Below are 12,239 nucleotides of genomic sequence, written 5' to 3'. Positions count from 1 at the left end.
ATTTTAAATAATTGTAGTTAAATAAGTATTGTAATTAATAAAGTTTATTTTAAAAAATTAATTTTTTTTTTTGTATTTTCTAAAATTAAAAAAAAATTAAAATTACTATTTAAATACAAAATAAATAAAATTTAAAGAGATAAAGTATCAACAATCACGTAAATTTAAATTCAAACGGATTTGTATAAAGCATTACTTGTATCGACCTTTCAGAATTGTATTTATTTAATTTTGTGTCCGATTAGTTAATATTTCATGTTGATTTTTATGACGAAATTAACGTCACAGTTTTCAACAAATATATGCAACCACGTTTGCTGTAATTTTGACAGATGATCGAGTGGTGGTCGTCGTTTGTCTGAAATCGACGCATGCTACGAATTGATTTTCAACTGTTTCGGTGAATTTTCCTCAACAAGCACAAAATCTACTAAAATGCCTGACGCCAAAGAACCTGTTCTATCTGAAGAAGACCGAAAAATCTTCGAAGCAGTGGAGAAGAACGATGCGGTACTGCTTAAAACGTTACTCACCGACAAAAAAGATGTAAACTTCATCGACCAAAACTTAATGACTCCCCTACAACATGCAGCGTACAAAGGAAATAGTGAAATGGTCCAAATGCTCCTTGACCAGGTAAAACTTGTTCTAATGACCGTCACATTTTGTACTTGTTTTGAGGTTATGTTATGGACGATTTTGTAATTTTAGGGGGCCGATGTGAATCTATGCGAACACCAACACAAATATACAGCCTTACATTTTGCCGGCCTGTCCGGAAACGTCGATGTTTGCCTGGCACTTTTGCTAGCAGGGGCAAAGTCTGATGTTACCAACTCAGTGGGTAGAACACCATCTCAAATGGCTGCATTTGTGGGCCACCACAGTTGTGTGGCCACCATCAACAACTATGTCCCCAAACAGGATGTAGATATGTACACAAAACCCTCAGGAAATAGAAAGGAGCCTTATTTACAGCCATTCCTTGCTGAGAGTTTCCACAAATTTATCATGCAAGTAAACATACACCCTGTCAAAGTGGTGGTCAATGTGCAGAATTATGTTGGACTAATTGACCATTTGGATGAGGTAAAGAAGGTTTTGGAGCTGATGAGTGAGAAGGAGATGAAGAAAGGGGCTGAGAATAATGAAACCATGGCTTTCAAGTTTCATTACTTGAGCTATGTAGTTGGGGAAGTTATAAAGATAAAACAAAGGCAAACTACTGGTAAGTCAGAGGATGACAAGAAGTTAGATGTTACAGAGCTGTTCAGCAGAAAGATTCTAAAGCCAGGCAAAGATGGTGTGCTAGAAGTAATGGAGGCCTTCATCAAAGAATGTGTCAGAGAATTTAAATTTAGGGAGAGCAATCTTTTCAGGCAGATTGTAGCCAGTCTGACAAGTAATGATGCTCCCACAGCTCTCAGCATATTGACCTCAGCTATAAATGGACAAAGAGGTTTTATTGATAATATGTCGGCCTGCACAACATGTGGTGAGGAGAGGGCTAGCAAAAAGTGCTCTAAATGCAAAGTTGTTCAGTACTGTGACAGAAATTGCCAACGTTTACATTGGCATTGGCACAAAAAGGTTTGCGCAAAACTGGCGCAGGAGGAGAAGGTGGCGGCGGACGCTAGTCAAATATCGTCTCATCTGCAAAACTGCCTTATTAGTGAAGGCAACTGATTTTTATAGATCCTTAAGTCTAAAATTGACCATTTCTGTTGTTATTTTTTTAAGTTTAGTTTTTTGAAAACTGAGTTTAATTTATACTGTATGATTTCAGTAAAAAAATTGCATTTATGTTTTTATTAAAGTAAATATTTTAGTGGAAATATATTTAAGTGAAAATTTAACATTGTGTATTTTTTACCCTAAATTTATTTGAATCATAAATAAATTTTTTCATTACAACAATTTTGTTTTGTTAAATGTCTGAATCTCCACACATATTTGAAGTGAGATAAATCAAATGGAGAAAAGCTTCATTTTTAATCATTTTTATAGTTTTATAGTGTTTAATCATCTAAAACGTAAAATAAGTATTTAAGTGCCACAGAAAACTGAACTATTAGATGCTAACATTACAGGTTTTTGTTATTAACACGCGCTGTTCTACTTATAGTTGAACGTCTAATGTATAGATGACGCTGGGAGACTAACGAATTTTTCATAACTTTAATTTCCTTAACTTCGACTTTATAAACTGATATAAATCAATTTTTTAAAAGAATTTAATATGATATTTTCGAATTTTTGTAATAAATCATTAAATATATATTTATTTTTTACAAAATATCTTATTATTTACAAAATAAATTTATTTTATTTGAAAATAATTTTTCGTAATCAGCGTACTCAAATTTATATTTTTAAACAATATTTAAATCGATAATTCGAATATGTAAAAATAATTCAATCTTATTGTTAAGTCAAGTCAACATAAATGAAATAAGACTTCCCGTAGTTAGTTCAAGAAAGGATATTATACAAAGTATTAATGCTAAATTTAGTAACACATACTTAATAATTAAAAATCACTTTCAAAATTATCTAGTTCAATTTAAAAAAAAGGATTTTATTTAAAATTTGTCAGTACAAACAGTATATTTCAATATTTTATATTATACATTATTATTTTATATATTATATGATTTTTTATGCCATCTAAATACAACTGAAACCTTGAGGAATGGTATTTAATTTCAATTAAAACACCAAAAACAAATTTCGATGAATTGCCTAAACTTTGAATCTTTGAATCACTGTTTACAGGTGGTTATAACGAAGGAAGGGTACAAAACTAAATATTAACAATTTTGTTTATTATTTATATTATATAGTTACATTTAAATTATTTAAAAAATATATTTCTTTTAAAAGTGTGCTATTTATGTGACCAGTCCACTTTGCATTTATTTTATTTTTTTCAAGATTTAATTTAAGGGGAAATTATTTTGATTTAGACACAAAATGATTAACGGAAAAAGAACATAATATAGTAATGTGTGATATTTCTCTGGCCACCACATTAATTCACAAACGTTTAATACTCTTGAACATGAGTTTATTTTAGTGTGCATCAGAATTGTTTGATGAATTCTTGCTTTGCTGTAAATGTAAGTGACCGTATTTTACAATCAACCATTCAATAAATCTAATTATATCTCCGCCATCCAATGTCAAGTACTTAGAATCCCGGCAAGTACCTGTTCCCCAGGCCATCAGGAAATAAAATTCAATTTGCGACCTTACTTCCGTACCTCCAGATCGTAAACAAGTTACGGTTCAAACGCAACAATTTCCGGTCACTCTCAGACGGTCCTTCAGGGTCCGAGACACAACCACTTGACTTCGTGAACCGGGAGGTGTTGAAAATCGACGGGTGGCACTCGTTTGGCGTCTCCTAGTCAGAGGAAAGTCTGTGACATTGCCGATGTCGCCAGGGCCTTTATTGCACTCAATCCCCCGCTAAGCAGACAATGCCTACAACCCCCAATTATCCGATTTATGATTCCGATTTTTATTATTATTATTATTCGTGCGGTCAAGTACGGGGACGGTTTAAGCCAAATCTTCTTGTAATAGGTGTCATCCTTTTAATATTAAAGATCAAAGAGGTGATTAAAATATAGTCTGGGGCGACAAATGTTTATACTCAAATGCACAGACTCAAGAAGACTTATAAATAATTCATTTTTCCAAGTATATTTATTGTTAATATTATAAACGATTTTCTGTGTCTATTCTCAGTATTAGCAGATTATTAACAAAATTCGTTATTTTATATTTGAAATAGTTTTAATTTATTTATTTATTTTGGAATTACGGAAATTGTAAGTTTACTCCTCAACTTTTTCAACATTTGAAGTCTTAATTTGGGTATTTAAAATATCAGAATACTTTGAATTAAATTTTTAGGATTGAAGTTTTTTGTGAACTTAAAATCTTAATTTATTTATTTTTATTAAAAAAAAAAAGAATTACAGCTGTAACATCAATATCATAAAGGGATTTGTGCATGTCAAATTGAACTCTGCAAGTCTCTCAATGATTTACAGCCCCATCAGACAGTTAATTAGGACTCGTCTCCTTTAATAAGTTGTCACCTACAACACACATGTAAAGATCCACACAGACACAGACAAATAAGCCAAATTCATGCAATTAAAACCCCATAAAAGCCGTGTCTTGGTGTAAAAACCAGTTAATGGTGTAGACTTAAGGTCTTGGTTTTAGCAATGGCAGAAACGGGCAGAAGGGCGCCTGCCTAAGCACCTTAAAATCGGTATGGCGCACCACTAATCTACACGGTGGCTATTGATAGATAATGTGCAAAAGTGCTTGTAAGTGTTCCGGGCCACTTAAGGATACATCGTTTATGTTTACTGTTATATCGTAAACAATGTTGTTTGGAGTTCTGGTACCATACATCATCGTTCCATTGCTAAAATCCTCTAGTGGATTGTTTATTTTATTCTTGGTCCGTTGAAATTTGTTATTGTTTTTCTGGCATGTAATTCTGATATTTATTTTGGAGCGTTCAAACGAGCAAATAAATATTCCTAAATCTGGTGCAATAATTTCTTGTAATAACATTTTAATGATGGGTACAAGCTGGCATAGTTTGAATGCATTTAATATCATTTTCTTTATATTATATTTGTCCACAATGATCATTAATTATTTGGTATTGATTTAACTTTTATAACCTATTTTTTAAATTGTTAGACAGACCTTTTAAAATATTTATTATGTTGAATAAAACTTATTTACAGTTGTAACAATTCATTTTAATTTTTGTTTTCAATTTCTGAATCATTGTATAAATAATAAACTATATTAACATATTTGTAGTCACTACTGGGGTTATTATTATAGCAACTTTTTAAAATGTAAAATGTTTTAGCCTTAACTTTTCTGTTTAATGAGGACTGTAAAAATAATTTACCATTGTTGTTTTATACACTATTATAAAAAATGTATTATAAAAAATAATTATTCTTAAAAAATTTAAAATACAAAACATTTTGTGTAATATCCTTTTTGTTTTGTACAATTGGCCCATCCCTGTGACATAAACACGACCATCTAACGAAGCTTCTTGAATTGCTGGATGCTTGGGATTTATGTTCGGGATCATTTTCATGTTGAAAGACATTTATTAAAAGAATCATTTCTTCAATATATGGAGTAAATTATTTTTTAATATATCCATGTATATAAATCAGTCTAAGGAGGCCTACACCAAAGGAAATGAAGCACTTCCATAGTATAATAGAAAGCCACCATGTTTTATTGTAGGTATAACAAAACTTTTTGTGTATTTTTGTCCTTGTAGGGTATTAAGTAGAACTACTGTACTGTGCTCCAGTGAATTTAAAATTGGACTTCTCATATCTTCCAGGTTGGCTTTAATTTTCGTTGACGATATGATTGGATTATTTTTTGATATTCGAATTATACAGTTATCGATTTTTAGAAGTTTTTAGACAATTTTTTTTTGTAGTTACCACTTTTTTAATAATACGGGAAACTCTTAGTTATCTTTTCTTGTTTCTCTCGGACTTGATAATGCTGAATTATAATTTTTTATATAGTTTCACTTCATCCAATTAAATAGTTATAATAAATAAAAGGCCGCTAGTAAATAATTTATATAAATTCACAGAGGGCAAAGAAAGACAAGGCAAAAATTGCTATAATTTTATCCATTGAAAAATAAAGAATAAAATTAGATTAACACACAACAAAACAGAAAATTTATTAAACATTATAGGTATTGACATCAAGTTGAAGTAGTAACGCTCATATTTTTAATATATTTTAATAAGTTAATAATAATTCTTGATATTAAATTGAAAAATTATATTTTTTTAACTTGAAATCTAATAATTTTAAATATAATCTGTTTTTATTTTAGTAAAATAAATTTCTTTTATGTTTGTTTATATATTTTTGAAAAGAAGTTGGATGTCCCAATAATTATTAAAATTGTACAATTAGACTATTTATTTTATAATATTCTAATTATCCAAATAATTGTTTTATAAAAAGTTGAATAAATTAATAAAATATTACATTTTTTTAAACTTCTACAGGATGTCGCCAAAGAAGAACAAATTTTCCTGTTCACAATCTTAAATTTAAAACAAGTCTCGTTTCACTTCCTCACTAATTAATAATCACCGATAACTTTCAACAATCGTATCTAAAAAATCTGCAGAGATTACTCAACTTCAGCGAGATAAGCAGCACAATGCTAAAATCTTGAGCCAATATTTGTGAAAAACAGTCCGACTTGACAAACAGGAAACGAGGTTTAAAGCATTGAAAGAATGCACCTCCCGTCGAGCCAATAAAATCGTAACCGAATTACCCCTGAAAGCCATTTTTTCGTCCACGACTAATTCATTAACAGCGTATTTATCGCAGATCTCAAACACAGATACCCATGTAACGAGTATCTGATGGGCGCGAGTAATTTCCCAACTAATAACAATGCCCTTTTTGGCAAAACCAAATTGGTCTGAGCTAATGTCTCCGGATTTCTAATTGCAAACCTAAATAAATACGGAGACGTAAACAGTTCTGGCGCTTTGTTTACCGAAATCGTCTCGGTTTTTCGAAAGTGCGTTCATCAGCGTGTCGAAAAATATACACACACATTTTGAACGTACGACGTGACAAAAGATTTTGCAACTGGGTTTTACGGTTGCGACGACAGGAGTATGAGCGTCTGTGTATTTTCGAAACGGCGTCCGATAAAATTGATTTGTTTCTGCTTGGAAATCCTAATTTCCGCATAATTTGTGTGTTTGGTCGGAAATCAAATGCGGCACTGGCTTAATGTTTGACTTTTATTGTTTGCACATAGTAGAAGTGCTGTTGAATTTTACAGATTTAAAATTTTTATTGCTTATTGATAGTCTGGCGCCGAACCTTTATCAACCCACCCACTTAAAGAGGTGTTTCGGTTTTTAATTTAGCATAATTATGTCATAAACTAGCTTTTACTCATTATTTATTATGCTAAATAAATGTAAACTTTATGTTTGTATATTTTTTATTACAAAAATACAAATAAACAGTCCAACTAAATAAAAATATATAAAATAAAAATGGGATATAATCAAATTTAATGTGTATTTTTTTGTATCACAAAATAAGTAACAGTATTTATTATCATATAAATTAACATCAAATAAATTGAATAAAATATTATTAAAAGGGCTGATTCCTGGAGAGTGTGTAAAACAGTTCATAATTTAGAATTATAAAAAATTCTAAACAAATTGTCTCTATTTTATTCAATCCAATCATCAAAAATTCATTGTATTAAATCATGATGATGGTGATCATGTTTACATATTTTTATTGCAAAATATTACAAATGTTATTATATAATTCAAATATATAAAAAATATACAAAGTAAAAATGGGAATTGATTAAATTAATATATTAATAATATACATTATTATTATTATTACTTAAATATTAAAAAAATCAAGAATTAAATTGCTGAAATTTTTTTAAAATATTTAATAATTTACAATTATAAAAAATTATATCATTAAAAATTTATTATATTAAATAAATATAAAAAATCTAAATATGTAAAAAATATATAAAATAAAATAAGAATTAATTAAATTTTATTTTTAAGTAATTGTGTTAATATAAATTTTTTTAAAAAGATTGTTTTGTTAATAATATTTACTACGTATTTAATATTTAAAAATGATTTTTTCGTAATAAGTAATAATAAAATCTGTAACAGTATTTATCATAATAATTATTAATAATATATAAATTGAAAAAAATCATACACAATACTAAAAAATATAAAGATATAAAAATAAAATGTTATTTTTAAATATTATAATTGTATAAATATTGTATTAATATAAATGTATATCAAAGACAATGTTTTTTTTCATAATTATATATAATATGTATTTACAATTTTAAATAGTTTTTTCTTAGTATATAATAATTAAAAAGTCAGCCATTTATTATAATATTTATTAATTGATATTAAAAAATAAATTGTATTGAACAAAAATATCAATAATAAAAGGATAGATGAATTATTAATTAATTGATATTAAAAAATAAATTGTATTGAACAAAAATATAAATAATAAAAGGATATATGAAATTGATATTAATTGAAAGAAAATTTCATGTTCGTGATTGCAAATGTAAATAATCTAACGGTGTGAAAAATTTATGAAATAATTTTGGGGATTATGAATTAATTTATGAGCTTTGATATTAATATGATTATGAGTACGAAGTTATTTACCTGTTGCAAATTCAACAAGCATTATTCTGATTTATAACACAAAAATTACATTTGTTGTTAATAATTTTTTCTTTATAATTTAATTTTATTAAAAACATTTTACCTGTTTAATATCATAATTAAAATCATCATCATAATTGTGACCTGTTTTGATAAGCGAAAGACAATCATACCATCTAATTAAGTATTTGTTTATAAATAATTAAAAACCACTTATAATTATAATTATTTTACGACCAGCTTATTCACAACCTCAGTATCACATTAGCATAATTTAACTGTGCCTTTTGCGAACACTGTAACTTTGTTTACAAAATGTCTAAGCAATAATTGTGCAATTTTCTAATGTCATTACAATAACATTCACAAGAGGGTTGAGGGTAGGGATTAGCACAGGCAACAATTGGCCGTCTGAGGGCCTACTTACCCCCACTATGTCTTAGGGGTTGTACTTGACTTATATGCGATGACAACCCAACCAAAGGGACATTCAACAATATACGTCTGTGTAAAACGTACTGTTTTTTATTATTACTTTTGTTTTTTGTGTTATCGTGATTATCACCAAAATTTAAAATGGATTATCCAGGGTACTATCAACGTAAGTAGTCTTATCAGTTTCGGTACTACACTAATTAATCAATTTCATTGGTAATTTTGTTAAACTGCAAGTTACTAAACATTCATTTTTATTTACAGAAAACACCGAGCGTGTGGAAATTTCTTTGAAAAACGAGGAACTCTGGAACTCCTTTCATAACGAAGGCACCGAAATGATCATCACCAAAGCTGGAAGGTAGGATTTAACTCTTTTTTGTAACAACATTCATGTTTGCCTTAAAACTTTCAAATAAATCTAATAAGGTTACTAACAAAAATGTCGGCGTGTCCTTTAACGGTAACAAGATCCAATTACATCCAGTAAAAAAAACAGTGGTGAGCTTTTGGTAAGATTAGCGCGTTATTATTTTTAACTAGGCGACGAAAAGTGGTCCGGAAACGATAAATTCCAATTCGAATCACCGTAATCAAAACCTCCCGAAAAAGACTTCCGTTCGATTTGTTTTTCCAACGTGCCTGTCACTTTATTCGTCCGGATTATAATTACGAAAACAACAGGGCGGTTTTTGGCGAAGTCATCTGGTTTAGCGACAGTTGCTAGACCATTGACGGGACACTCCGCCTCCGGTTGTTTGTTTCTGGGCTGCCTAAGTGGTCCTTGCGGTGCCTAATTAGCTTAAACGAGGGTGGCGCCTCTGAAAGAGAGGACAAACAAACTGGGAATGGTACCCAGTCGCCGTACTTTGTTTAGTTTTTAGCGATAGGACAACTGGCACCACCACAAAAAATGCAAAATCTAATTCACTCTTTATTAGTCATCAACTTTTTGTACCCTCGTTATAATTTATTACATTTAATATTTTGAAGAATTATTATTACACTTTTATCTAAGATAAATAGATAAATAACTTGAAGGTCTTTAACATTTGTAAAAATGTTTGTAAAAAACAAAATACTTGTAATGATATTTTGAGAATTAATTACAATTTTCTCAAATTAGATAAACGACGTAAAGTTTTAGCAATTAATATTTTAATTGCTATCTTCAAGAATGTAAAATAATGTACTGTAGAATAGTTGTAATGATAATAATAAAATTAATATTTATTTTGAGCAAATTTATGAGTTTTGATAACTTTATGAGAACCAAAATAGTTCTAATGATATTTAAATTTGATATTAATTGCCTCATTGAACCCCAAATGCAAATTAGTCTGAGGTGCTGGTGAGGTACCGAGTCTGGGATCACAGGCGTCAGGATGGGCCAGACGATTTTCACAGTCGAGTTGTCCTTGTGGAGGTGCCGCAAAGTGCGCTCCGCTGACCACCCGGCAATCCTTAAGCCTTCCAAAGTTTGTTGGGCAAAGGTACCGCACTCCGCAGGTCCCATTATGTGCACAATGTCGATGTTCACACATCGGTGCGCGACAAGTGTCCCGACCATTGTGCACGGTGCCGCAAAGCATTGTTGCACCTCTTAAACTGGTATCATCCCCGCGGAAAAAACACTGGCTAACAGATCAAGTGCTGCAAACATTTAACGTTCTCACACTGTTTTGCCGAGGTATGTGGAGTAAATCCTCCGTGTGTTAATTTGGATGCTTTTGTCGCCGGTTTTGTACCGTTAGAGTTACATCGGCTACTATAAACATTAGACAAACAATGGAATCACCTGTATTCATCCTTTGTCGTTTCGACTGTTACTAATTTGGACTTTTTTACAGACGAATGTTTCCTTCGTACGACTTGGTGCTCAGCCAGTTGGACCCCAACGCCCATTATTGCATCGGCTTGGAGTTCAACCTGGTCTCGCGTTGCCGATACAAGTATTCAACTGCTGGTGGATGGGTGCCTGCTGGCACTGAAGAAGCTCAAAGTGTGCAACGCTTCTATCTACATCCAGATTCACCAGCCACTGGGGATTACTGGATGAGACAACCCATCAGTTTCCATAAAGTCAAGCTAACCAACAACCCATCACCACCTTCGGGACAAATTGTTTTGTCCTCCATGCACAAATACCAACCAACCATCATCATTTCCAAGACTTCCGACCCAAGAACAATGAGGTGGTCTCCGATCAACAGTTTTACCTTCCCTCAAACGCAGTTTGTCGCTGTAACAGCCTATCAAAATGAAGCCATAACCCAACTAAAGATTGACAACAACCCCTTCGCAAAAGGGTTCAGGGAAAACGGCCACTCCAAGACCAAAAAACGTAAGCAACAACAACCGGATCAAGAACCAAAGGACCCGGAGTCCCCCAAAGATAAAAAACTACCCAGAGAAGAAACTTCATCACCCGAAATCGTCGACGAAGGTCGCCTCTCTCATTCATCGCGCGAATCGTCACCTGAATTGAGTTCATCGCCAATCGAGACTACGTTTTATCCGCCAGCAATTCAGCCCTTCCACTCAAATTTGTACCATCCAATGTACTCTCAGGCGTTCTATCATCACTCTCCCTACTATTATCCTTATTCCCTGAACGTGTATTCACATTTGGAACCTGGATACGTCAGGGATTTAAGGCTGAACAGCAAATATGAGGAGAACACGAGGAAACTGACGGATTTCTCGATTCGGGCAATTTTGGACTCTGCGTAGAATATCTTTAGTTGTTTGTTTTGTTACTTCTGTAAATATTGTACATAGAAAGATTATATTTAGATTATATTATCGAATTGAAAAGACTGTTCATGTTGTGATAAATTGTTATTTATTTTTGTATTTAGAGATTTTAATAAATATTTTGTAATATGACTATTTAATTGATTTTATTCAACATATAAAAACAGAATGAAAGTAAGTATAATAAACAACTCATTGTCAAGTGATGATTACAAGTCAATTAAGAAATAAATTTACAAAATATTATCTAATAAAATATTACATATAAATTTATTAAAAATAGATCCGATTGCAAATATATAGGTAATATTTACTGATATTTTCCAGTAAAAGTATTTTGTCATCTCAATATTTCACCCCTTTATTTTTAGCTTCTTCAGGAAAAAAAATATTATTAATTGTTAACAAGTTTAGTGTCAAAGTTTTGAATAACTCACATTTATACAATAATTAAGATTAAAAAGATTAAAACAATCTTAAATTAACAGTATTCTACAATGATCAAATATTATTAATTTCATTTAAAAAATGGTTAAGGCTGGTGAATCAATACACATGAATTCAAGTTAATGCTTATGCATTAAATAAGTATTTAAATAACCCAGACACTCTAGTTTAGTATAAAATTTATTAGCTGGAAAAATGTATCGATTAAAATAAATATGTAAATACAATTAACTGAAATAATATTATATGACAAAAAATTATGAAAACTGACTACTAACTAACAAATCATTA

At 30.6% G+C, this 12,239-nt stretch overlaps 2 protein-coding genes across 2 annotated transcripts; both read left to right on the top strand.

Moving 5' to 3' along the window:
• Nucleotides 1-328: 328 nt before the first annotated feature.
• LOC109601399 (ankyrin repeat and MYND domain-containing protein 2) lies at nt 329-1,856 on the top strand. The gene is made up of 2 exons (XM_020017641.2): nt 329-636; nt 712-1,856. The coding sequence occupies exons 1-2, from the start codon at nt 436-438 to the stop codon at nt 1,684-1,686; spliced, it is 1,176 nt and encodes a 391-aa protein (XP_019873200.1). The 5' UTR covers nt 329-435; the 3' UTR covers nt 1,687-1,856.
• A 7,029-nt stretch (nt 1,857-8,885) lies between these two features.
• LOC109601395 (T-box transcription factor TBX6-like) lies at nt 8,886-11,573 on the top strand. The gene is made up of 3 exons (XM_049967956.1): nt 8,886-8,910; nt 8,964-9,105; nt 10,595-11,573. The coding sequence occupies exons 1-3, from the start codon at nt 8,886-8,888 to the stop codon at nt 11,475-11,477; spliced, it is 1,050 nt and encodes a 349-aa protein (XP_049823913.1). The 3' UTR covers nt 11,478-11,573.
• Nucleotides 11,574-12,239: the final 666 nt, after the last annotated feature.

This window comes from Aethina tumida, chromosome 5 (genome assembly GCF_024364675.1).
Source record: "Aethina tumida isolate Nest 87 chromosome 5, icAetTumi1.1, whole genome shotgun sequence".
NCBI classification, from domain to species: Eukaryota; Metazoa; Arthropoda; class Insecta; order Coleoptera; family Nitidulidae; genus Aethina; species Aethina tumida.
Note: the sequence above shows the minus strand (reverse complement) of the source record. Positions and strands in the feature narration are given on the sequence as shown.

Bases quoted from the DNA above. Each gene is read 5' to 3' on its own strand.
- LOC109601395 (XM_049967956.1), top strand. From the start codon at position 8,886: ATGGATTATCCAGGGTACTATCAAC. The intron at 8,911-8,963 runs GTAAGTAGTCTT...ATTTCATTGGTA, and splicing joins TTATCCAGGGTACTATCAAC to ATTTTGTTAAACTGCAAGTT. The intron at 9,106-10,594 runs GTAGGATTTAAC...ACTTTTTTACAG, and splicing joins ATCATCACCAAAGCTGGAAG to ACGAATGTTTCCTTCGTACG.
- LOC109601399 (XM_020017641.2), top strand. From the start codon at position 436: ATGCCTGACGCCAAAGAACCTGTTCTATCTGAAGAAGACCGAAAAATC. The intron at 637-711 runs GTAAAACTTGTT...TTGTAATTTTAG, and splicing joins TCCAAATGCTCCTTGACCAG to GGGGCCGATGTGAATCTATG.